Source organism: Phyllostomus discolor, chromosome 12 (assembly GCF_004126475.2).
Source record: "Phyllostomus discolor isolate MPI-MPIP mPhyDis1 chromosome 12, mPhyDis1.pri.v3, whole genome shotgun sequence".
Classification (NCBI taxonomy): domain Eukaryota; kingdom Metazoa; phylum Chordata; class Mammalia; order Chiroptera; family Phyllostomidae; genus Phyllostomus; species Phyllostomus discolor.
The window spans coordinates 20,974,606-21,001,613 of NC_040914.2; the positions used below are offsets into that span (position 1 = coordinate 20,974,606).

The window sequence follows — 27,008 nt, forward strand, 5'->3', positions numbered from 1 at the left end:
CCAGATCCGGCCGTTAAAACCTCCCACTTGTCACTTGCACAGTCTTTTCCCTTCTGTTTATTCAGATGAAGAGTGTGACCTTGAGAGTCACATGTTGCAGATGAAAGGAGTCTAGGTCCCTGAAGTGCAACTTGGAAGAAGTCAAATTCCAATCAGAAACAGAATAACAAAAAGCTATTTTTAATTGTATGGACTCAGGGGTTCAGTTAAATAAATAAATGGCGGTACATTCCGCCTATAAGACGTTATGGAATCCTGAAGTACTTATGGCAACCAGACGATGACATGGTGAAATGCTTGAGAACGAAGGTTAAAAGAACAAGAACCGCAGTTATATAGCTTTCATGTTTATAAAGATGTAAAATATACATATGTACTTGAGTAAAGCCAGATGGGCCATGCATTGCCAGAATGAAATAACAGCTGTCACAACACGCAGCAGGCCTTATTGGCTTATTTAACTTGCATGAGCGCCCTATAGAAGTGCGTCAGGCATCCCCAAGGAGATATATGCATCTCGGTGGCTTGAAGACCCAGCCAGGGCCAGCAGGTCGAGGGAAGCCCCTTCTGTCAATGCCAGGCTCCTGGTGCCTGCTGCCCTCTCCATGCCCATGAACCTGGCCCTGGTTCAGGCCTTGTCCTCTCACCCAGAGCCTCACTCCAGTCTCATTCTGAACCTTCTGGCCTCCAGGTCTCCCTTCCAGTCTGTTCCCCATGTAGCCCCAGAGGGCCAAGTCATTAACCTCCCTGTTCCCCCATTTCCTCATTGTACATGGGGAGAAAATAAATACCCTCTTCATTGGATTATGAAATTTGAATAGGTCCATATAGATAAAGCCATTAGAACAACATGTGGCAGAAAACGCCATCTACGTGGTTGCTATCAATATTATTAAAACAAGCCATGAAGTTTCACCTCTTGACATTCGTATTTGTGGTTCCCTCTGTCTGGAATGTCCTTTCTCCTGTACCTCTTTTTAAAAATATTTTATTTTATTTTTTTAAGACTATTTATTTTTAGAGAGAGGGAGGGAGAAAGAGAGGGAGGGAAACATCAATGTGTGGTTGCCTCTCACATGACCCCCACTAGGGACCCGGCCCGCAACCCGGATATGTGCCGCGACTGGGAATCGAACCACCGATCGTTTGGTTCGCAGCCCGTACTCAATCCACTGAGCTACACCAGCCAGGGCTCTCCTCTACTTTTGGAAACTATTTTTTCTGCCAAGAACAAGCTCTTTTTCTTTAAATTTTATTTTTCAACTACAGTTCACATTCAATATTTTGTATTCATTTCAGGTGTCCATGCTAGTGGTTAGACAATTATATACTTTACCAAGTGGTCCCCCTAGTATAGCAAGAACACGTTCTTACAGCCATTCCTGTACGAAACTTTCTCCTCTTCCCACCCTGCCAAGCCAGAGTTGGCTACTCCCCCTCTGGGTTCCCACAGGAACATCCCAGAATCCAAGCACTGATATTATAATAATTGTTGTATTGTAATTATTTGGTGACGGTCTGTCTCTCCCGCTCGATACTCTGCGCACTCCGGGAGTTCTCATCACACTATAATTAATGCACAATTTAATTATCCGTTTACTGCATTGTGCATTGTTCCTAGGAAATTCCCAAGCAGTTAAGGTAATGACTGGACCAGTAGTGTGAAGACATTTTAATATCCAAACAACACTACTACCCAAGCGGGAGTGAGCTTCGGTGTGGCCACCAATTGAAGAGAGTGGAAGCCTAGCAACTCTGATTCGTCTGCAGTAGCTCCGCCCTTGGCCAGTCGCTGGTAACGGTGACGTCATGCACGCCCGGAGCGACGTTGCCAAGGTGACTAGCGTTTGTCGGTTCCCGCTAAATGGGCTGTCTAGCGTGGGGAAGAAAGTTGGGTGTGCGGTGGCGGGGAGGTGAGGGGGAAACGGTGGAGAGGCCAGAGGCCGGAAACTACCATTCCCAGAATCCTCTCGTTTGGAGCCTGGTGTAACTAAGACCTTTGAGCCTCTTCACTACCTCTTCAAACCTCTAAGTTCCTATGGTAATAACTATGTATGGTGGCCGATAGGTACTAGAAATGTCGGGGGAGGGGGAGGAACACTTTGTAAAGTGCATGAGTCTCTAAACGCTGTGCTGCACACCTGAAACTAATACGAGATCATATTGAATGTAAACTGTAATTGAAAAATAAAAATACAAGAAAAAGAAAACCTCTCCGCTCAAAGCGCTTCACCGCGCAGGTAACGAAACTGTTATCTCGGCTCGGTGTGGCTAGAACAAGGAAGTCAAGGGTTTGACCAATCAGAAGTCCAACTCTACTGTGCACACCTTCTACCTTTAACTAGACTAGGATATAGTATTTAAAGGACTCATGGTGGAAGGCAGAGGTTTCTGGGAAATGTAGTTAATTAGGGGCTTCAGTGGGATCCATCAACACTTAGAACGTCCTTTGCTAATACCTAAATTATATAAGTAATGCCCAGCCTTAGATATTTCCCCATCACCTTAGAATGGTAAAAATGTCTTGAGTTGGTCTTCAGTATTTGAAAAAGTTAGTTGTCCACACTATTTTAATGGAGAGATTTCACATTTTACAAAAATCAGAATTTCTGGGTCTATTGAAAAATATGAAGACCTGAAAACACTGGGGCTCTTCATCTTATTCGCTCACTGTGGGATGGAGCTGAGTATTTTCCATCCTCCATAAATAGGACCTGCAGTTGTTCACTTTACCCACCTGCACCCATGAGATATTTGAGGTTTTGCCCTGGCTGGTGTGGCTCAGTGGACTGAGTGCTGGCCTGCAAGCCAAAGGGTGGTAGGTTCGGTACCCAGTCAGGGCACACATCTGGGTTGCAGGCCAGGTCCCCAGTAGGGGGTGTGCAAGAGGCAACCACGCATTGATGTTTCTCTCCCTCTCTCCCTCCCTTCCCCTTTCTCTGAAAATAAATAAAATCTTCAAAACCAAAACAACAACAAAAAGATATTTGAGGTTTCGATGTCAGGCCCTGGGAAAAACTGCCAAGCTCCTTTCCCTGGCATTAGTTGCATTTTGGTGTATGGGCCAATGTCATCTTCGTAGGCTTCCTGCGTCCCCCCATCCCTCACCCCAACACTACTATCCTCGTTAATCTTCATTTATTCAACAAATATTTACTGAGTGCCTGCTACCGAATCTACAGCTAAACTCCGCCTTTCTTATCAACCCCTGTCCCTCCCACCAAACATAACAGCGGAGGCAGCAACAGTTCTGCTGGCAGGACCCGAAACGGGACACCATGCGACCCAAATCTATTTGCTTTCTGCTTTGAGTTGGTGAGTAGTAAGAGTCCAGACAGTAAAAGATGTCCATGAAAATGTATCCGAGTCTTTTCAGGACCACAGAGGGTGACCATTTAAGAGTTCAGATAGGGAGGGACACCTGTCCTCCCACACTGACCACTGCTGTTCCTCTGCCTGACTGTCCCTTATGGTCCCACTGTGGTGTCATCTCATTTTGGATGCATTCCCCCCCAGATAGGAATGGATGCCCTTTCAAGCCCTCACTGGTGGTTTAGCCCTCTTGGAAGTCGGGTGTCTAGAGCTGGACCATTGCTGGGAGGGTCCTCCAGTAACTGATGGAGACATTGAGAAATTTGTCACAGACTTTATTAAATGTCTTTTCAATTCCCCCTCACAACCCCCAAACCACCATCCTACTGCAGCAGGAATTTTCGGTTTTGCCTGTAAGTGATAGCCCTGGTCAGAGAGAAAAAGCCTGGAGGTTAGAAAAGAGATCTTCAGGCCCCTCTAGGTCAACCAACCCGCCACCCCAAACTTCCCTCCAATCATCAGTCTTATTTGGCTTAGTTAGTGACATCATGGGTCTCTGGGCAGATTTCCAGGGTTCTCAGCCAATCAGTGTTGGCTCACGAGGAGGGAGGAATTAAAAGTTGGGACAGGGAGTAGGGGTAAAGTGTAGAAATAGAGTGGGAGAAGTCACTGAGAGACACAGTCACAGCAAGAGACTCAGAAGGGAAAGGCAAAAAGAGACATAAGTAAGGAAAAGAGAGAAGCAGGTGTAGTAGGTGGAACTGTGTTTTTCAAAAGATATATCCAGGCCCAACTGCCAGTACCTGTGCAGATGGCCTTACTTGGAAATAGGGTCTTTGTAGATGTAATTAAGATCAAATAAGATAATTCTTGATTTAGCCCTGGCTGGTATAGCTCAGTGGATTCAGCACAGGCCTGTGAACCAAAGGGCCACTGGTTTGATTCCCAGTCAGGAGACATGCCTGGATGTGTGAGAGGCAACCACACATTGATGTTTCTCTTTCTCCTTCCCCTCTCCTCTCTCTAAAAATAAATAAAATCTTTTAAAAAAGGATTATTCTGGATTTAGGCTGGACCCAAGAGAGAGAGGGAGGAGCCATATGAAGACTGAGGCAGGCAGAGATTAGAGGGAAGCCACACACCCAGGAATGCCAAGAATGCCAGCAGCCACCAGAAGGTAGAGGCAGGTATGGAATGGATTCTCTCTCAGAACCCCCAGAAGGAACCAACCCTGCCAACCTTTTGATTTGGGACTTCTGGCCTCCAGAATTGTAGGAGAGTAAATGTGTTGCCTTAAGCCACTTGCGACAAGAAATTAATATACAGGGAGACAATGGCAGAAAGCAAGGAGAGAGTTCTGTAAAAGAGAAACTGAGAGGCGAGGCAGAACTTGGGCAAGAGGCTGAGAGAGAGAGAAACAGAATTCAAGACAGAAAGGGAGTCCAGGAGATGGCAGAAGGGAAGGCAGAGACGAAGACCGGTTGAAGACAGGGAGAGAGGTTCAAACATGGGGAGAGGGGAAAGGCGCTGGAAAAAGAGAGGGAAGATGGGAGACAAAGGAGGTGGCAACAGTGAGACAGATAAAGCAGCAGACAGGGGCTGACAGACAGTGTGCAGGCCATGTGGGGTGGGAGTCAGGAGCAGAGACCCAGAGACCGGGAGGGACATTCAGAGAGGCAGAGAGAAACTGAGAGCCACAGATTCAACCTGGGGGCAGCGGGGAGGAGGGGGGGAGTGGCAGATTTGGGACTGGGACAGAGGAAGGGAGGGGAAAGCCCAGTGGAAGAGGCAGAGAGATGAAGAGTTTCAGAGAGGGAGAAAGAAGGGGACATACCAGAACGAGCTCACACTGGAGCTGACGTTCCTTGCGCTAAGTACTGACTTAATGCTCGCCACTGCCCCTGAGAGAGCAGCACTGGGATTGTCTAAAATTGCATATGAAGACGCTGAGGTGTCAGGGAAAGGAGGGCGGGGGGCAGGCGGAGGAGGTGGAGAGAGGCTGGAGAGGGTAAGCAGATAGGCAGGGAGATGCTCCAAGGGGGAGAAAGTGCAGTGAGGGCGTCTTCTCCCCTTGGCACTGTGGGGTTCATGCTTGGGGCCTATGGAAGTGTTTTCATTTTAAATGCTTTTCAAAGCAGAAGGAAATAATGTAACAATTAATTATAAGAATAATTATAAGAAGAATAATATAATAAATCCAGTTTGGACTATATCTGTCTTCAAACCAGCACATCCACAAAATATAATTTTTAGTTTAGTTTTTTTGTTTTGTTTTGTTTTGTTTTGTTTTTAATGGAAGAAGAGACCCACAAAGGCAAAAGTGCTGAGGACAGAGGAAAGACATAATGTAGTGGGGGGAGGGGGAAGATGATGAGAGACAGACAGAGACACAGAGACAAGCAAGAGAGAAGAGATGGAGAGAGGGAAGGAGAGACAGAGATGAAAGAGGGAGAGACAAAAAGAGACGGAGACAGAGACAGAGACGAAAAGTGACTGACTAGGAGACTCCCAAAGGACACGTGACCTATCCAGGGCATTGCCATTTTTGTGGGGCTTAGAGGCTGCCTTTGGGGGCCTCAGGAGACAGCGGGGATGACTCACGAAGCCACGATGACCACAAAGGCGAAGATAGCCAGAAACAAGGAAAGGATGATGCCAAGCAGGGCCTGCTTCTGCGGGTGGATACTCTCTTTGTCGTACTGCAGGGCCACGCGGGGCTGCCTGTCCACTGGGCGGGTGGGCGGAGACAGCGCGGCCTCTGTTACCACCCTTCCCCGGCCTTGAGCACACCCACTGCTCGTTCATTTACCTGGGCCCTGTGCACTCTACGTGGTCCTCTCCCTTCTCCCGGCTCTCACTCTCCCTTCATCCATTCCTCACATTCTGCGTCCCAGGCACCGTTCTAGGTGCCTGGGATACCACTGTGAACCCACCCCTGTCCACCCTCAGCACGTCACAGTGCGAAATGCATTTCATGGGGTTGGGGTGAGGGTGGGAGGAGAACTTGGTTCGTTCCTCTGCCCAAGAACACAGGAGGGGGATGCAAAATGCTGGCGATTTCATGGTAAGAAGATAGTCCGCCTGCGTCTTAGCGGGCTCTGAAAGTGGCCTTGGGAGTCCCATTCTGCACCTTCCACTCGCCCCCTCGCTCCAACTCTTTCCTTCTGTCCGCAAAGCTTCTTGGCTCCACCTTCATAAACGTATCCAGAATTTGAACCACCTCCTCGGCTCCTGACCTGGTCCAGCCCCATCCTCCTCCTCCCGGCTTCTCCTCACTACAGTTCCCCACGTGGCCGCCAGGGGCGCCGGTTAACACCTAAGTCCACTCCTGTCCCTCCTCGGCTCACAGACCCCTCCCACAGCTCTTCTCTCATTCAGAATGAAAGCCCAAGTCTTCATGGTGGTCCATCACCCCGCACGGCCTGGTCCCCACGTGGCTAGCTCCCCTACTGCCCTCCTCTTGATTCACTCGGCAATGGCCACACTAGCTTCCTTCTCGTTGCTCAACTACGTCGGATCTTTGCACCTGCTGTTCTCTCTGTCTTTCACCTGGTCCCCCAATCCCTTTAGATCTCAGACACCCCTTCGTTAGAGAGGCCTCCCCACCTGCACTCTCTAAAGTAGCACCACCCCCCGCCACCCCCAGGGACTCTGTTTTATTTTCATTAAGAGCCCTACTGCCATCTGGAGTTAGTCCCTATATTTGTTTATGTATAATTATCATCTAAGAGTGGCTCTCAGCTGGGGACTCTTTTGTCCTCCAGGGGATATTTGGGAATGTCTGGAGGCTGGAAATGAGTGTGATGCCTTTTGTGTGAGTATGTGGGCGGGTACTACTGGTGTGTAGTGAGTGGAGGCTGGTGGAGCCGCAATAGGTAGGACAGCCTTAGAGTAAAGAATTACCCAGCCCCACGCGCTAGCAGCAGCAAGGCTGAGAAAGCCTGGTCTGACCCTTCACTCCATCAGAATATGGGCTCAGTGAGACATTTCTCTTCCATTCTGCTGATCCTCAGTTTGGGGCATTAGAGGGTGCTCCAATTTTTTTTTTTTTTGTAGGTAAACACCACCCTAACAGAGCAAATAGACACATTCTTTCTTTTCAATTGCTCAATGTCATGGCAGGGTGGAGATCATAAAAAAAGAGAGAGAGAGAGAAAAAAAGATGTGACCATTGAATGAAATGAGAAGTCCTTTCATTGGACTTCTGTTTCAAAGAATCAACAGAGGAAAGTATTCTGGGGACAGTTAGGGAAGTTGGAAAAAGGACTTGCAATTATTTGATATTGAAGAATTGTTGTCAGGTTTGTTGAGTGTGGTCATGTAGAAATGTCCTTATTTTTAGTGAAATAAGTGTCCTTATTTCACCTTATTTCACTACGAATGGGTGAAATCTCATGATGCCTGATTTTTAAAAAAACACTGTGGCAAAAAAATAAATAAAATAAGTGAATCAAATGGGAAGAATGTTCATTGTCAAGATAATTTGATGGAAAGCACTACTTTACAGAGGTGATCGAAGAGTCTTCTCTGAGGAGGGAAACTCTGAGACTTTGTTGAAGTGATGGGGTCAGAGGAGCAGCATGACAGAGAGAGAGGACAGCATATGAAAAGGTCCAGCGTGACTATCCAATCTTGATGTATATATGGGGGTTCACGGTACCATTTTCTCTGCTCTAAGGATATGTATTTTTTAAAAATTCTGAATGAATGAACAAATTCAGCCCATCCTTCCTGACTCCCCAGGTACGGCTACAGGGAAAGCATTTTCGCAGCACCTGCCACTCTGGCACTAAGTGCATCGTAAAGTTACAGAGGAGGCTTCCCATTCGGCGGCAGGGAAAAATGAGTTTCAGAAAGTGGCAGCACCTGCCAGGCCACACAGTGGGGAAGGGTGCAGGGCAGGCTGCAGGGCTGCACGTGGGAGACCTCCAGACCCATATCCACTGGGACACGGCGGACTGCATCTCTCATGCACCTGTCCCGTGTCCTCCCCACCCCACAAGAGCTTACCAAAACAGTGTTCCCTTTTCACGCACTTGGGGCTGACATTCAGGCATTGTAAACAGTCTAAGACCTCTTCTTTTAGCGAGTCTGGACAAGGGAAGGGGAGAAGTGGGCTGAGGGCAGGGAGGAGGAAGGGGAAAGAGGATCTGGAGTCCCTCCACCCTGACGAATTTGGAGGCCCCACATGCAGCAAGGCAAGCTGAGCAAAATACACTGACGATTCACATCAGAAATAATGTTTATATATTAATAAAATACGTAAGTTGACTAAAGAGTTGAATTAAGTTGCAGCTGTCCAGTTAACCCAACATTGTTTGTAGACAATTAATTAAAGTCAAACACATGTGTAATTAAATATCTACAAAAGAATGCTTTCATGTCTCTATTCCTATTTGCAGCCACCTGTGGCATAGACTAGCTGGATGCTCGCTGATCATCTCCTTCACCACCTGCTACTCAGGAAGACTATGTTTCCCAGGTTCCTTTGCAGTAGGTTGCAAGCATGTGACTTAGTTCTGCCCAAAGGGGACAGAGGGACGCAAAGCTACTTCTCAGGCTTGGCGATAAAACTTCATGCAGAATTCCATATCCTTTTTCCCTTCCAAGGCTTGTTTAGAAGCTACAATATGGGCATAGCCTGGATCCTTGACTCATCAGATGGAAGAATAGCTCAACTCTCAATGGATTTGGGGTGAAAGAAATAAACCTTTCTTTTGTTAAACCACTGACATGTGGTGTTTTGTTTTGCTTTGTGTTGTTTTGTTTAACTAGGATGTAGGCTTTCCTATCCTGCCTAACATTCTCCCCAAAGTACTTTTTTTGTAGCTTGCAATTTTCATAAGCCCCCCAATAATCAGATATCCCTAGGTACCAGAGCTTTGGAGTGGGGGGTTCCACTAGATGGAGTAGGGATGATAGTGGGCCTTATTTGTGGGAGACAGGGTAAAGAGGAATGGAAGGGTAGAGAAGGAAGGGACAGATGGTAAGTCCAGGACTCACGGCAAATTCTGTGGTTGCAGGCTGCAAGAGAAGAGAGCTGAGGTGAGTTAAGTCAGGAGAGCAAGTTGAGAATTTACTGGGAAGGGACCCGGAGAGGGAGGGAGGAGTGAGTCTGGGAAAGACAAGAAAGGCCTATTGGGGAGGGGCAGAGAAAAGGGGAGGTGAGTTTGGGAGAAAAAGTGAGGGGAGGGGCTCAGTGGGGAGATGCCGCACCTTTTAATTCATACACACTTAAAGCTCTTTTGAGTCTCATAGTCACCTTCTCCCTGAGAGTCACCAGCTCTTCCAGCAGAGGCTCATCTGAGGAGAAAGAGCCCTGTGAGGCACTCGGCACCCATCAGCAGCTTCAGAGAGGAGGGATGAGGAAACTCCTTTTCACTCATCAGGAGTAACCAAGATCAGGTATGACTCAGGGTCCACTGGGCCTATCTACGGGCCTGGGAAGCACTGCACCCAGCTTCCCGTTCACGGTGTGGCCCCAGGTTAAACCACCTTCCCTTGGCCTCTGTTTCCTCATTTGGTAATGGCAGAGGGGTGGGCTCCATCACTCCCCCTTTCCTTTCCTCTGATTTGCTCTCCTGTCCTCTTTTTGAGTCTACGCTCACTCCATGATTTCATCCAGCCTCGTGGCTTCATATGTTAATTACCTGGACCTGCACTGTCCAGTATGTCAGCCACTAGCCACATATGGCTACTGAGCCCTCGAGAGGGGCTAGTCTGAATTGAGATAAGCAGTTCGTGTGAAATACATGCTGGATTTCAAAGCCATGGTATGAAAAATAGTAATTGTAAAATATCGCAATAAATCATTTTCATGTGGCATGCATGTTGAAATGACAACCCCATATTTTAAGTATGGGGTTAAATAATATATATTAAAATTAACTTCACCTGCTTTTGTCTACCTTTTTAAAAAAGGGGGCTACTCGCCCTGTTTGGTGTGTCTCTGTGGATTGAATCCCGGCCTGAGAACCAATGGCGTGATGTCCCAGATTCAAATCCTCATCTCTCTTCCTAGCTTTGGGGGTGTCTGAACCTCAGTCTCCCCCTCGGGAAAGGGCTGTGCGCACCTAAACTCTGGTAGATTTGTAAATAAAGCACTTAGAACTGTACCAGACTCACAGAAAAGGCTATGCGCGCGTGTTTGCTTTAAGGTTTAAATCAAGGGGAAGGATGGTGGACAGGTGGAAAAGGAGGGAGGAGGGGGCTGGGAAAAGGTTTTCCCTCTTAGTTCCTACCTCTCAGAGACTTAACCCTTAAGCTTTTTGCCTGAGTCTTGATAAAGGATGCCAGCAGTTTCAGGTGACGTGTCTCTGGAGACAAGAGGGGACGAAATGCCATTGGGTCCCTCAGAGAGCCAAGAGACTCGTCCCCATCCCGGACCTTTATCCAGCATAGGCCCCGCCCTCCCCTCTAGGGGGCGTGGTCTCCAAAGGGTCTCTCACCCCCACCTTCCTCTGGCTTGGACCCCCTGTTCCTTTCTCCACAGTGCTAGGCACCCACCCCTCCTCAGCACGCACCCACTTGCCCCACAAACGCCTTCACCGCGTAGTTCTGGAAGAAAGACCCCTCCATGCCCAGCAGCAGGGCCTGAGCGCGGGCCCCCTGCTGCCCCCAACGGAAGCGGCTGGGGATGATGGCCAAGCGCAGCTGCCTCAGGGCCAGCCTCACGGAGGTGTCACACTGCAGGCAGCCACAGCCTCCGTGGGCGCTCAGGCCCACGAGCAGCGCAAGGGCCAAGACCAGAGGCATGGCGGGGCCTTTGTGACGTCACAGAGAGGACCCAGCCGGCCCCGGGCGGGGTCAGGGAGGCCGGGGAGTAGAGGGCAGGCAGGTCTCTGCTGAGCGCCTACTCTGTGCTAGGCCCTGTTTCAGCCACTGCAATGTATTGTGAGGCACACAGCCTCTGCTCCCAGTATTTACAATAAATGTCAATGGAGCACCCACTATGTTCCAGGCACTGGAGGGAGTCCAGTGGTCAAACAATATGTGGTGTATCTATGCAATGGGATATCATTCTGTCTTCAAAAGGGAGGAAATTCTGACACGTGCTACTAAATGGATGGACCTCAAGGCCGTTACGCTGAGTGAAGTAAGCCAGCCAAGAAAAGACGAATCCGTATGATTCCACTCACATGAAGTATTTAGACTACCTAGAAGAGTCAAGTTTACACTCAAGATATTTAAAATTGCTTTAATCTACTGAACAGTGCTCTGATTTCCCCAAATACCTCCTAGCTCTTTTTTGCTTCCATATCAACTTCTCTACTATAGGAACGGGAAAGCAGCCACATGCAATGCGGGAATGGTACTGACATTTGAATCTCAAACAATTTTTTTAAGTTTTTAAAAATATTTTATTTACTTATTTTTAGAGGGGGAAGGGAGGGAGAGAGAGAGAGAGAGAAACATCAATGTGCGGTTGCTGGGGGCCATGGCCTGCAACCCAGGCATGTGCCCTGACTGGGAATTGAACCTGCGATGCTTTGGTTCACAGCCCGAGCTCAATCCACTGAGCCACGCCAGCCAGGGCTCAAACAATTTTAACACGTCCCAAAATATCCTTTGGACTTTTTTCAACCATTTAGAAGGATAAAAAGCCATGCTTAGCTTGGGGGCTGTAATTTGCCATCAACTCTAACTCATCCTTTTCACTCATCACAATTTTTAATTCTTATTTTTAAAAAGATTTTATTTATTTATTTTTAGAAAAACAAGAGAAACATCGATGTGAGAGAGAAACATTGATTTGTTGTTCCACTTATTGATGCATTCATTGGGTGATTCTTACGTGCACCCTGAGCAGGGATAAAACCCTGAACCTAGGCGTATCAGGATGATGCTGTAACTAACTGAGCTACCCGGCCAGGGCTTTTTTAAAAAACACTTTTAACATGGCTAGCAGTGTAAAATTATGTGTGTATTTCAACTGGACATCGCTGGTTTAGCACACAGATGGTGTCCAATAAATATCATTTGAATTTAGATGTAAATTAGCAGGCAGTTAATGGTTGTGGAGGAGTGTAATGGATGATTAGACCACAAGGGGGCGCGCGCACCCGACTGAAATTCTCCCCTCTCTCCCGCCTGAGAAAGTTGCATCCTTAGCTCTCTGCTCTCCTGCCTACCTTTCTCAGAATTAGCCCTTCACAATAGCTAATGCAGCGACGTAAGGGGGAGCTGTCAGAATGGGAGGGAAAACAAAGACTGTAAATTCCTCAACTTCTAAGCTCCAAAGCCTCAGGTCCAGGTGTGAGGCAGGGAGAATCTTGAAGCAGAACCGGTTTTATGTCTCTGATGAGCAGCTGTGTTAAATTGCAATTTCGTAAAACTTAGTTAAATGAAGTATCTGCAGATTTCATGGCCTGGCAATCCCCCTGTTTTTGATGAAGAGGCTGAAGAAGTTGTCACCTCTCCCCCCCGGGGACATGGATGTTCTTCGTGCTGTTGTTTATGGCGGCGGTGGTGTACACGGAAGCCTGCCAACGATCACTGGGGGAGGGGAGGAGGCGCCCGTGGTGTGCAGGGCGGGCATTCTGCAGCCCTGGAAACAACAGGCTAAACTGTGCACAAAACAAAAAGAATGGATCTGATGAATGGATAAGGAAGAAATGGAATTTACTCAGCCATAAGAAAGAATGAAGTCTTGTCATCTGCAACGACGTGAATGCACCTGGAGGGCATTATGCTCAGTGAAATATGCCAGACAGAGAAAGACAAATACCATGTGATCTCACTTAGCTGTGGAATCTAACAAAACAAACAAGCAGATAAAACAGAAACAAACTCATAGATACACGGAACATTTTGATGGTTGCCAGGTGGGAGGAGGGTTGGGGGAATGGGTGAAACAGAGGAAGGGATTAAAAAGTGCAAATTGGTGGTTACACAATAGCCACGGGGATGTAAAGTGCAGCACAGGGAACATAGTCAGTAACAGTGTAATAACTATGTACAGTGTCAGGTGGGTACTGGGCTTATCGGGGAATCACTTCGTAAATCATGTTAATGTCTAGTTCCTATGCCGTGCACCTGGAACTGATGTAATATTGTATGTCAACTATAATTGAAAAACTAAACAGTTATTTTATTTTATCTTTAAAAAATATTTTATTTATTTATTTTTAGACAGGGGAAGGGAGGGAGAAAGAGAGGAAGAGAAACATCAATGTGTGGTTGCTTCTCGCGCGCCCCCTACCTGGGGACCTGGCCCACAACCCAGGCATGTGAGAACCCTTTGGTTTGCAGTCCAGTGCCCAATCCACTGAGCCACACCAGCCAGAGCCATTTTAACCGTTTTTAAGTATACAGTACAGCGCAGTGCTCTGAGTACATTCACGCTGTTGTGCAGCTATCAGTGGAGTTTGTCTCCAGAACATTTTTCTTCTTGCAAAACTGAGACTCTGTCCCCATCAAACACCAACTCCCCCTTCCCCCTCCTCTCAGCCCCTAGAATTCAACATTCTACCTTCTGTCTCTATGACTCTATCTGTGCTGAGTAACCTCCCCTAGTGAAGTCATGCAGTGTTTGTGTTTCTGTGACCACCTGCTTTCCCGCAGCATAATGTCCTTCCGTCCTTCCGTGTGGTAGCTTGAGCCAGCATCTCCTGCCTTCCTAAGTCTGAGTAACGTTATTCCATTGGATGGATGGATCACACCGTGTTTATCCGTTTATCCTCCGATGGATACTTTGGTTGCTTGCGCATAATGTGTTTTATCCATTTCAGGGTGTGTGTTACATTTCACTGTACAAAACCTTTAAAAATGAATAATGTGCCATTGCTAAGTAAGCAGTGCACAAGTGCACACAGGCACACACACACACCTGGCCAGGACCTGGGTGTCTCCCCGAGGCAGAGTAGGGCCCACGACCTGTCTCCTGGGGTGCTTCTCCCCTAGTTTAGTGACTCACATCTGCAGGGTGGGGCTCCTGGTGCTGTCACACCCACCTGTCAGCTTCCTCTGGACTCTGTCACCTGCCCTAGGGGCAGTCTACCACCTCAGCTCAGACCTCAGCTCTAGGTTGCCCCCAGGGATGGGGTGCCGCTGCAAACAGCTGTCCTTCCACCTTCTCTCCCAGCAGAGAGCCATCCACCCTCCTGTCCTGGTGTCCTTCCCGATCCTCAAACTCAGTCCCTTACTCTGCTTTCCCCCTCTTTCTGTCCTTCCTTCTCTCTCTGGGTCTTTATCCCCCTCTCTGGAGGTCTCCATATATCCATGCCTCTCCTTTTCCTGGCTTTCAATTCAACAATTAAAATTTAAGTAAATTAGCTTTGGCTGGTGTGGCTCAGTGGACTGAGCTCCAGCCTGCGATCCAGAGGGTCACCAGTTTGATTCCCAGTCAGGGCACATGCCTGGGTTGCGGGCCAGGTCCCCAGTAGGGGGCAAGTGAGAGGCAACTACACACTGATGTTTCTCTCCCTTTCTCCCTCCTTTCCCCTCTGTTTAAAAATAAATAAATAAAATATTTGAAAAAAAGTAAGAAATGTGTGAAGAACTGGAATATATGTTTCCCCAAAGACGAGCAAATGGCCTATGGCCACATAGAAAGATGTTCACTGCCGTTAGCCACAGGGAAACACAAAGATAAACCACAACGGGATGCCACCTCACCCCACCAGGATGGTTTAATCAAAACCGGGAATGTAAAATGGCACAGCCACTCTGGAAAGCATGGACACTCCTCAACATTTAAATGTAGAGTTACCTGTGTCCCAGAGATTCCACATCTGGGAATTCCACTCCAAATGAATCGAAAGCACATGCCCGCGGAAAAATGTGTACAGGAACGTTCGGAGAAGCAGTACTCACGAACGCCAAAAGGTGGGAAAACTGAGGAATGAATGGACAACACATGGTCTGTTCGTGCAATGGAAGATTACTCCGCCGTGAAAGGGAATGAAGCCCCGACCCGGGCTACAGTGCGGACGAGCCTTGAAGGCGTGTTCAGTGACAGAAGCCGGACGCGAAAGGTCACCTATTGGAGGGTTCCATTCCGGGGTGTCCAACCTGTGGCCCACAGGCCTCCTGCAGTGCAGGATGGCTGTGAATGCGGCCCAACACAAAATTGTAAATTTACTTAAAACATGATGAGATTTTTTTTGTGTGATTACATGTTGCAATGTATTTAGTGTGTGGCCCAAGATAAGTCTTCTTCTTCCAATGTGGCCCAGAGACACCAGAAGGTTGGACACCTCTGTTAAGTGAAATGTCCGGAATAGGCAAATACGGAGACAGGAAGCAGAGCGGTGACCGCCTGGAGCTGAGGGTGGGGAGAGGGAGGGGCTGGAGAGTGACTGGGGAGAGTGCACACGTTTCTCTTGGGAGTGAAACTGCTCTGCAATGAGACAGCGATGCTGGTCACACAGCATTGGGAATGTACTTCAAGTTCTGAGTTGCCCATTTTTAAAAAGATTTTATTTATTTATTTTAGACAGAGAGGAAGGGAGAGAGAAAGAGAGGGAGAAAAATACCCCTATGTGGTTGCCTCTCATGTACCCTCTACTGGGGACCTAGCCCGCAACCCAGGCGTGTGCCCTGATAGGGAATTGAACTGGCGACCCTGTGGTTTGGAGGACAGAGCTCAATCCACTGAGCCACACCAGCCAGGGCTGAGTTACCCATTTTAAAGTGGTGGATTTTATTGTATGTGAATTATACCTAAAAAGATTTTATTTATTTTTTAGTTATTGATTTGAAAGAGAGAGAGAGAGAGATAAAGAGAGATTGATTTGTTTTTCCACTTGTTTATGCATTCATTGGTTGAGTCTTCATGTTCCCTGACAGGGGATTGAACCCACAATCTTGGCGTATCAGGCTGGCACTCTAACCAACTGAGCTGTACAGCCAGGGCCTGCCCCGCCCCCCCACCCCCCTCCCCCGCAAAGCCAAAATAAAACAAAAAACACATGATTTTAAATAAGTAAAACAAACAAAAACCTATGAGTTGTGGAGTCAGATCCACTGCCTGGCTCCTTAGGAGCCATGTGACCGGGAGCACAGTCCCCTCCCTGAGCCTCCACGTTGAAGTGAGGACATGTTGGTAGATCCACCACACTTTTGTAGTCGGGGCAAACGGGATGATCAGTTTAAGTCCTTGGCACACACACGTTGTCCCACAAAGGTGAGCTGGAAGCATAGGTCGTTTCCTGTTTGAACCCCTAGGAATTCTGCTCGCAGAAGAGGTCTCAGCCCTTGTCCCCTCCTCTGCCCCTGGCCCCACCTTCGCCCTTGGCCTCTGGGCCTCCTGCCTCCTCACTCCAGGCCATTCCCTCCAGGGCCCCAGAGCTGACCCAGCCCTTCCTTTGCTCGCAGCCCCATCAGGGCTCCCTCATGTCTCCAGGACAGAGTCCAGCCTGGCAGGTGAGATACCTGGCCACACTCTGCCATTTGCCTCCCATCACTTATCACATTTGCCTCGTAGACTCACCCACTTGGCACAGCCTGACTCACACCTCCAAACCCTGCTCCATGCAGATCCCTCACCTGGAGCGCCTGCCCGTTCCCTCCTTCCCCACCTTTCCAGTGAACTCAGCGAAATACCGAAGTCATTACCTGGCACATGCCCTTTGAACCAGCCACACCGAGTCTAGGAATTTAGCTTTCAGATAAGGCTCCCACGTGAGCTCCAAGAACTAAGCACTGAGGGCTCATCGTGCAGAGGAGGAGACGACCTAGAAGTTCATCATGAGGGGGCTGTCAGATGAACCCAGGCAGAGGCTGTCTGATAAATGAGTGTGACTGATATACGTGGTTACAGACGGAACCCTCTCCAAGGTGTGTTACAAAGTGAAAAACGCAAGGTGCAAACCCAAGCGTACTTGGTGCTCTGCCCCTCCCTCCCTTGCTGTGTGACCTTGGGAAAATGATGTCACCTCTCTGAACCTCCATTTCCTCATCTATAACACGGATATCCATGATCTCAAAGGTCATGGTGAAGATAAAATTAAAAAAAGCTCAGCAAAAACCATGCATATAGCATATAACAAGCATTCTGAAAAATGTAAGGTTTTAATGTTAGTTTGCCAGAGGTTTGCAAACTTTTTCTGTAAAGGGCCAGACAGTAAATATTTTTGGCTTTGCAGACCATATGGTCTCTGTGGAACCTCTGAGCTCATTCATTCATATTTATTTATCTTTAGAGAGGGGAAGGGAGGGAGAAAGAGAGGGAGAGAAACATCAATGTGTGGTTGCCTCTTGTGCACCCCCCACTGGGGACCTGGACCACAACCCAAGCATGTGCCCTGGCTGGGAATCGAACCAGTGACTTTGTGGTTCACAGGCCAGCACTGCATCCACTGAGCCACACCAGCCAGGGCTGCAGGGTCTCTTTTATAAGGTCACAAATCCCAATCAGGAGGGCTACACCTTTGTGACATAATCACCCCCCAAAGGATCCAGCTCCTAATACCTTCGCCTTGGGGATCAAGCTTTCAACATTTAAATCTGGGGGCAGGGGCACAAACTCACAGACCGTAGCAACAACCCAGATGGTCTTTAGACACTGCAAATGCCCCCTGAGTGGCACAACTGCTTCCTGCTGAGAATCAGCCATCTAATGTGATGAGAAAAATTTTAATAGCTCCCATACTAGAATGTTCTTACTGGCCCTATTGTCATCACCCCAAATTGGAAACTCCACAAATTCCCATTCACAGTTGGATGAATAAATCGTGTCATATCTGCACACTGGAATGTCACCCAGCAGGGGCTGACAAACTTTGTTAAGGACCGGATAAAAAAATATTCTCAACTTTCTGGGTCATATCACCTCTGCCGCAATCCTGCAGCATGAGGAGTGATTGACAACAGGAAATGAACAGCGTGACAGCATCTCAATAAAACTTTATTTATACAAACTGACAATAGGTCCTGGCTGGTGTGGCTCCATGGACTGAATGCCGCCGGCCTGTGAACCAAGGGGTCCCTGGTTTGATTCCCAGTCTAGGGCACAGGCCTGGGTTGTGGCCAGGTTCCCAACGGGGGGCGTGCGAGAGGCAACCACACATCGATGTTTCTCTCCCTCTCTTTCTCCCTCCCTTGCCCTCTCTCTAAAAATAAATAAAACATTAAAAAAAAAAAAAAAAAAAAAACAGGCAACAAGCTGGATTTGCTCCCACTCCGGATGCAGTTTGCAGACCGCACCCCTCCCCCGCCCCGCCCGCTATACAAGGTGAGAAGGGGGAGGATAGTGACCCCTGGAGCCTCCTTTTGTGGCAATGAAGCTGGCAGGGGTGATGGTTGGGAAAGCTGGACACGTGGCACACACCCGAGGCCCCGGCCTCTGGCTGGAAGCGGGTCTGAGAGCCGTGCAGCCTCACAGCTGTTGGGGCTTCTCAGAGCCGCTGATGGAGTGAATCCGACACGGCGGAAAAATTCTCAGGTTCTTAGGAGAACTGCGCCTCACGGCTCTTAATCTTACCGGTTCCCAACCAGGAAATGAGCAGGGGAAAGAAAAACAGATTAGACACCTCTGAGATGCCAAGGGAAATGCCATAAATTCCAGGGGATGAAATTCAAGTTCGTTTCTCACAGGAGAGCATTGTCAACACCTGTCTTTCAGGCTGTCACGGGAGTGTCCCCTCCACAGGGACGCCTCCCCAGGCCACCCAATCTGAGGGAGCAGCTGCGCACGCCAGCACTTCCTGTCCCCCGTCCCTGCTTTGGGTTAGGGGTTAGATTGCGTGCTCCCAAAAGAATATGTTAAAGTCCTAACTCCCAGGACATCAAAATGTGACCTCACTTGGAAACGGGGTCCTTACGGATGGAATTAATTAACATGAGCTCATAGTGGAGCAGAGCTGGCCCCTAATCTGACAGGGCCACTGTCCTCACGAGAAGACACAGACATACAGAGGGACGATGCAATGGGATTGCAGAGGTACAGATTGGGGTGGTGTCATTGGAAGGCAAGGTGCATTAGAGAGTGTCAGCAACCTGCAGAGACTAGGAAGAGGAGAGGATGATTCTGTGCTGCAGGGCTCGGTGGGAACGTGGCCCTGCTGATGCCTTGACTTTGGACTTCTGGCCTCCGGGACTGTGGAGTAACACATCTCTGCTGTTCCTGAGCCTGTTTCCACATTGGAAAATTGAGAAGCCCTGACTACTTATTTTTTAAAAGATTATATTTGTTTATTTTTAGAGAGAGGGGAAGGGGAGGAGAAAGAGAGGGAGAGAAACATCAATGTGTGGTTGCCTCTCTAGCACCCCCTACTGGGGACCTGGCCTGCAACTCAGGCATGTGCCCTGACTGGGAATCAAACTGGCAATCCTTTGGTTCTCGGACCTGTGTTCAATCCACTGAGCCACACCAGTCAGGACTGGCTATTTATTTTGTAGAACAGCCTTTGGTCTCAGTTTACTTCATGGTCTCCTTATGGTTAGACTGAGGTGAAGCGCCATGGGTGGGGCACCATGGGAGTGATCCTGTGTCCTCTCCCATGAATGGCATCAGGAGGCCCGTGACGTCGGGACGTCTCATTCCTGACCAGGTTAGCTTTGACAACATGCTTAAGACACTGTCTTCCAGGGCCTCTGTGTGAACTACTATTCTTACACAGGGTTCATTTGATGTTAACTGTTACTTATCATTTTTTCCCCAGCACACATCTATGGAGCATGTGCTATGTGCCAGGCCTTGTCCGAGATGTTGTGGCCACTAAACGAATAACACTTTTCCCTCTGGAAGGTCACAGTCTCACAGGGAAGACTGATGGATGGCCAGAAACTCACAGCTGAGAGAGACCAGTAGGTGACCACAGAGTCACAGGGTACGTCAGGGGCTCAGAGGGTGTGTACTGGTCTGTCTGAGGGAGTCAGCTAAGTCCTCCCGGAAGAGGGGATATTTGAGTTGGGTGTTGCAGGATGAGTAGGAGTTCGCCAGGGAGAGCCAGGGGAGAGAATTCTGGGTAAAGGGAGCTGTGGTTATGCAGAGATGAGAGCATTTCCAATGCTGAGTTGAAGGGCTGGGATGTTATCCTAGAAGCACCGAGAGGGCTGTGAGCAGGGCACGCGCAGGAGCAGCTCTGAGTATAGAAAGACCCTCTGGGGTCAGATGAGGACCGGCCAGGGGAGAGAGCCTGGAGACTTGGGAGGAGGCTGGGATAAGGATCCAGCGGGGAGAGGACGAGGCCTGAATGGGAGGTGGCACCGTAGGATGGAGAGCAGGGCTTGGGGCAGAGACCAGCGTGGGGGCGGGGAGGCAGGAAGGCCCCTCTGTGGCGGGCAAGGCCACAGTGGTGGCCCTGTCACCTAACTTAGACAACTAGTTATACCAACAGGCCATTTACCACGAGGGGACATGCAGGTCCTGGAGCAGGTCTGGCAGGGGAGGCAATGAGCCATGTTTGAGTATAAATGCATGGCCCGTGTCAGAGAGGTTTCCTCCCAGGATGACCGGCCCCATGAGGGATGTGGAGTGTGAAGAGTGAATCCCTCTGCTGCTTGGAAAGAGACAGGGCTTGGCTGGAATGTTCTGTCTTGCTCCTTCTGTTTCTCTGGGAATAAACGTATGTCAGATCCTATGGACGAGAAAGTCCTTGGCACTCAGTAAATACTCATTAGATGCCGGTTATGTGGGTATTTTTTTTAATTGTAATGAGTACTTACTAAGTGCCAGACAATTATTACTATGGCTCACGGGTTTTTCTCCTCACCTCTCCTTCATTTCTTCCTTTCCTCGCCCCCACTGGGAAGGCAGTTGTCTGGCACAATGATAACACATCTGTGTAATCATAGGAAAGGCAGTCACTACTGCAAGGGACAGGTTGGTGTCTCTGTAGACACTCCTAGAACTTTCTGCGGTGGTGGACACGTTGCGTCTCTGTGCTGCGGACATGGTAAGCCACTGACCTCATGTGACTCTTGAGCACTTGACATGTGGCAAGCCAGACTGAGGAACTGAATTTTCAACCTTATTTAATTTTAATTATTCATACTTAAATGTACTCATGTGACTAGTGGCTACTATGTTGGGGGCAGTGTAGTGCTAAAACTAAGCCTACTGCCCAGGAAGTGTAGAAGTTCACCCTGTTTTCCCCGAAGGCACCGAGCTTCCAGGACCATGGAGGAGGCAGGAGAGGGAGGAGATGAGAGGAAGACAAGAATTAGAAGGCAGGGCACACTGGGACTTTGCTACGTGGAGGATGGGAGTGTGGATTGAATCAGCCCAATAGAAAAGGCACGCGTCCTTCCTGGGACTCAGTAATGAAAAGACAAACAACCCAATTCAAACATGGGCCAAAGATCTGAACAGACGCTTCACAAAGGAGAAGATACAAACAGCCAGTAAGCGCATGAAAAAAAAAAATACCATTAGTCATCAGGGAAGTGCCAGCTGAAACCGGAACGAGATACAACACACACTACAATGGCTCATATTAAAAACGACGGACAGTGTTACATGTTGCCAAGGAGGTGGAGCAACCAGAACAGCTGGTGGGGATGTAAAAGGCAGGCAGAGCCCTGGCTGGCCCGACTCAGTGAATTGAGCGCCAGTCTGTGAACTGAGGGGTCGGTGGTTCAATTCCCACTCAAGGCACATGCCTGGGCCTTGTGGGCCAGGACTCCGGTTGGGGATGTGCGAGAGGCAACCGGTATCTCTCGCACACCGATGTTTCTCTCACTCTCTTTCTCCCTCCCTTTTCCTCTCTCTAAATAAATAAAATATATATTTTTAAAAGGCAGGCAGAATGATAGCCCCCAAAGATGACCATGTCCTAACCCCAGGACCTGAGAGTGTCAACTTCGGTGGCAAACAGGACTTTTGCAGATGCGATTGAATTAAGGACCTTGAGTTGGGGAGATAATCCTGGACTAGCTGGTGGGCCCTAAAGACCAAAATGTCCTCGCCATAGTCTTCATAGGAGGAAGGCCCAAGGGTCCGAGTCAGGGAAGAAGAGGGGCCGATGGAAGCAGGGGTTGCAGTGATGAGGCCACAAGCGGAGGAGGGAGGGCAGCCTCCAGAAGCCACAGAAGGGGTGGAAACTTCCGGTGACACCTTAACATTAGCCCCCTAACACGCATTTCAGACGTCTGCCCTCCAGGACTGTAAGATAAATCTGTGCTATTTTAAGCCACTAAGATGGTGTTAAGTTGTTAGAGCAGCCACAGAAAACTAATACAGCCACCTTGGGAACAGTTCTGGGATTAAAACATTCTTTATTCTTAATTAAGAAAAAAATTTTAAAAGATGTATTTATTTTTAGAGAGAGGGGAAGGGAAGGGGAGAGGAAGAGAAACATCAATGTATGGTTGCCTCTGGAGTGCCCCCTACTGGGGACCTGGCCGGCAACCCAGGCATGTGCCGTGAATGGTAATGTTACCAGCGACCCTTTGGTTCACAGGCTGGTATTCAATCCACTGAGCCACACCAGCCAGGACTTTTCTTTAAACAACAAAAACAAAAACCCAACTTTTATTTATTTATTTTTAGAGAGAAGAGAGTGAGAAAGGGAGGGAAAGAAACATCTACCGGTTGCTTCTAGCACACTCCCAACCAACCAGGGACCTAGCCCACAACCCAGGCATGTATCCTGACCCACAATCTAACCAGCGACCTGTTTGCTTTGCTGGATGACGCCCAACCCCCTGAGCCACACCAGTCAGGGCAACACTGAGACTTTTGCTGAGTGGCCTCAGACCTGGCGCTGGTGACAGGTTTGAAACTGTGTTAAGCTAGTGAATACCACTCACCCCCAACCGGCGACTCCCTGAGAAACTGCCTCACACAACTCGCGTGCCGCCCGAGGCTCTTTCAGTGGCTGAGCCTAACGGGCTACCTGCAGGTCCTGGGATGACGCTCCAACCAACTGAACTACCCAGCCAGGGCTTTTGGTTTTATCTTTAATGAAGAATATGTGGACATATGACAAATAGCAATTTTGAGGCCATACTATTGTGCGCAGTGCCGCCCGAGTCGTAGGAACAGGAACTTCAAGAGGGACAAGGGAATTTCAGGGGTGGACGGATCTGTCCTGGGTCCTGAGTGCCTTGGTGGTTACAACGCTGTGAGCATTTGCCAAAACTCACAGATCTCTTCACTACAAAGGGTGGATTTGACCTCATCTAGGAACTTGATATATGTGTCTATTATATGATTATGCATTATGTAAATTAGATCTCAATAAACCTGACTTTAAGAAACAAACTATTCTTAGAATCTGCAGGTTTTATCCCATGCTGAAGGGATCCTCGACGAGGTTAAAAACCATCAGGTGCAGAAGGGAAGCTGGTGGGCTGGGCGTGGGCATCGTGTGGGCACACCTGTGCCACCTGCCTGGAGTCCAATGGGAGGGGAAGGAAGGATATGCCGAGGAGAAGCCCCTGCCTGGGCTCAGGCTGAGGCTGACAGGTGGGTCCTAGGACAGGTGTGTGAACCAGGGGGCTGGGAGCGCAAGGAAACTGCAGGGGGGAGTGCCGGGGGGGGGAGGCAGGAGGTGAGTTGAAACTAGACAAGGACTCTTGGCGATTTCTACCCTGTCACCAGGCTGTTGTTCGATACAGCCCATCATATATTCGTTAATTATACACCTGCCTTATCTGCGTTCCCAGCCTGTGACTTATTCAGGTGGTCAGATGGTTCTGGAGGCCCAAGGGACACCAGCCACTTTGCTGAGTTCTGAGAAACTGGAGGCAAAGCAACCCTGGTCCCCACCCTTGCGGAGATCCCAGACCAGCGGAGGGGACACCAACAGGTGAGCAGGCAGTGCCCACACCTGCGGGAGAGGCTATAGTGGTGGGGCCACAGGCGCCAGCAGAGTCCCCATACTAGAAATCATGGAAGGCTCCCTGAAGAAGGAGGCATTGGCAGGGGACAGGGGGGAGGCCTTGCTTAATGTTCTGAGGCTAATCTCAAAATAATCATGATAATAATAGTTGCTAACAGTTATTGAGTGTTGGCAAGGTGCCAAACATTGCTGCATTAAGCACAGGACAGGAGTGAATTGATTTAACCCTCCACTGATGCTGTAAGGTGGACACGTTGATCATCATTCCCCTTCCACCGATTAGGAAAATTAAGGCACAGACTCTGTTCCCTGTCCCCAAAATGTTCCTGCTATGGCTGGAGAGACATGCATGGACAGGGTCTCCATTGAGTGAACTTGTACTTTAATGATGACAGCAGAAGGCTTCGGTGGGACCTGAGTCCAGGGAGTGACAGACTCCGGCTGGGGAGGGCGTGGCGGGCGGGGGAAGACCTCCAAGAAGAGCTGACCCCTAAGATGGTTCCTTGTGCAGGGCGTGGAGTGAGGCTCGTGAAGTTCCATCGTATTTTCAGTTCTCGTCTCTATCAGTTTGTCCGTGCCATTTTTGCTGCTTTTTTTCCCCTTTGCCCTTTAAATGTCTGGCTTATTCCTGTTTCCTCCCTGGCACCCCATGGACAAACCCAACGTGTTTAACATCCGGGCACCCTCGGGCAGGGATGAACACCTACAGACCAGACAGGCTGCTTTGTGGAACCTGTCTTCTAAATTGATACAAAAGATGTAAATTGTATCTTTTGGTTTGTGCTATTGAGCTAGGTTCATTTCTTACTTCTCACCCTTGACATTAGGTTTTTAGGATCTCTCCAGGTTCCACTATGTAACTCTGATTTTGTGTTTCTAGAATGACATGGGGAATCCACTCCCTTAACTTGTCCTGTCCCCAGGTAGCAGGTCTCACGGTGTTCTCCGTGTTCCCAGTCTCACACCATGCCGCCCTGTGTACCTTCAGACATGTCCTTGTAGTCATCCTTTCCCGTGGGTTCCTATGGGGACATGGGGTTGCTGGGACACAGGATAAGTGTGTAGTCAGTGTCACAAAAACCCCATCCCATTATCTAAGGTGGATGCTGAGGTCCCAGCAGTGTTCCACCAGGTAGAGAAGGGTGGAGAAGGGAACAGCCAGCCCAGGGGGCTGAGAAAGTCCACTGTACATCCTGGGGTCGGAAAATTACAGGTGAACCTCCTCAAGGGGTGGAGCCTTTCACAGAACAGCTGTGTAATAAATACTTGGCTGGATTGGTTTCTTTTTCTTTTTTCCTAAAAAGGAAACTAGTATTGTTGTGGGTGGTGCTTTCGCAACATCTATTAAAATCTTAATTGCATTATAGTCTTTGGCCCAGCAATATCCCTCTGTGCACATGAGGAAGTAGAAGGAAGGGTGTTCACTGGGCTGTCATTTGTAAAGGCGACAAATCGAAACCACTAAAAGCTCCATCAGCCTTGGCTGGTGTGGCTCAGTGGATTGAGTACCGGCCTGCGAACCAAAAGGTAGCAGGTTTGATTCCCAGTCAGGGCACGTGCCTGGGTTGTGGGGCAGGTCCCCAGCTGGGGGTGTGTGAGAGGCCACTGGTCAATGTATCTCTTGCACGTCGATGTTTCTCTTCATCTCTTTCTCCCTCCCTTCCCCTCTCTCTAAAAATAAACACAATCTTTAAAATAAAAAAAAAATAAACAAAAGCTCCATCAGCAGGGGAGGGGTCAAAGGAACTACAGACTGGGACTACAGAATACTATACAGGTGTGAAAAGGACCAAGGTAAATTTAAACATAGGGGCATGGAAAGTTTACCAACTTTGCTTATTAAGACAAATTGCTTAGTAAGGAAAGTAAGTCACAGTTCAATAGTTCAATAGATCAAGTATTATCCTATTTCCTAAACACAAGAAATCATTGGGAACGCTTTTCAGTTGCTTGGTTATTTCAGCAGGTCCTCTAATAACACTGCTGTGTTCTATGTTGCTTCATTATAAGATTGATGAGATGCTATAGTAAACTCTCGTTCATATGGATCAGCTTATGGTAAAGTTGGTTTCCTACACATTGTTTCACCTAAAGCCTCAGAACTTGTTGACTCAGTTAAATGAGGACGTATTGTGGATAAATCAGAGGTTGGTAAACTTTTCCTGTAAAGTCTCAAATTGTATTTTCAGCTTTGAACATCATTGGTCTCCATCATAATTTCCTAACTTGCCCTTTAGTGTGAAAATAGTCATAGATGCTATGTAGACAAATGAATGACCTCAGCTGTGTGCCAATAAAACTGTATTTACAAACACAGGCAGAGGGCCAGATATGGCCTACAGACTTTCATCTGATATAAATAATAGTACATGTTTTTGGAAGACTTCACAGAAAAATATTACCAGGGACACACCTGGAAGGGAAGGTGAGGAGGAAGGTGCTGGCCAAGGTCAGTGCTACCCTCTTATTTGAATGTTTCCACCTTGTGTAATTAAAATTATTTTACTTCAGAAAGAAAATAATGTTTTAAAAGTAGCTTGGGTGGCCCTGGCTGGTGTGGCTCAGTTGGCTGGAGTATTATCCAGTGATTGAAGGATTGCGGGTTCAATCCCTGGGCCAGACGGGTACAGGAGGCAGTTGATCTGTGTTTCTCTCTTGCATTGGTGTTTCTGTCTCTTCCTCTCTTTCTAAAAGCAATGAAAACAACCTTCCTGGGTAAGGATAAAAAAAATTAAGAATAGCTTGAGTAGCCTTTCCACCCTTCCTGATTATAAGGTAATGACTGTCATTGTAGAAACACCAGCGGCAAGGAAAAGTTGTGAGGAAGTAAACGTTCCCTGCCATTCTCCCAGCTTGAGCAGAATTCCCTAAAGGGTTTGTGTGTTTCACTCACCCCACAGAGATTTTCAGAGCACTCACTGTGTGCAAGGAACTGTCCCAGGTGCTGGGCGCAGAGCCGTAAACAAA

At 48.4% G+C, this 27,008-nt stretch overlaps 1 protein-coding gene and 1 long non-coding RNA gene across 2 annotated transcripts; both read right to left on the reverse strand.

Annotated features, from left to right (window-relative positions):
• Nucleotides 1-3,461: 3,461 nt before the first annotated feature.
• On the reverse strand, nt 3,462-11,067 carry IZUMO2 (IZUMO family member 2). The gene is made up of 5 exons (XM_036012857.1): nt 10,830-11,067; nt 9,529-9,651; nt 8,323-8,403; nt 5,914-6,040; nt 3,462-3,738 (listed from the first exon to the last, which is right to left on the reverse strand). Exons 1-5 carry the CDS (start codon nt 11,065-11,067, stop codon nt 3,696-3,698), a joined length of 612 nt encoding a protein of 203 aa, XP_035868750.1. The 3' UTR covers nt 3,462-3,695.
• A 986-nt stretch (nt 11,068-12,053) lies between these two features.
• On the reverse strand, nt 12,054-23,197 carry LOC118497594. Its single transcript, XR_004900128.1, has 3 exons — nt 23,185-23,197; nt 16,745-16,747; nt 12,054-12,186 (listed from the first exon to the last, which is right to left on the reverse strand). It is a non-coding gene; the product is annotated as an uncharacterized LOC118497594 (long non-coding RNA).
• Nucleotides 23,198-27,008: the final 3,811 nt, after the last annotated feature.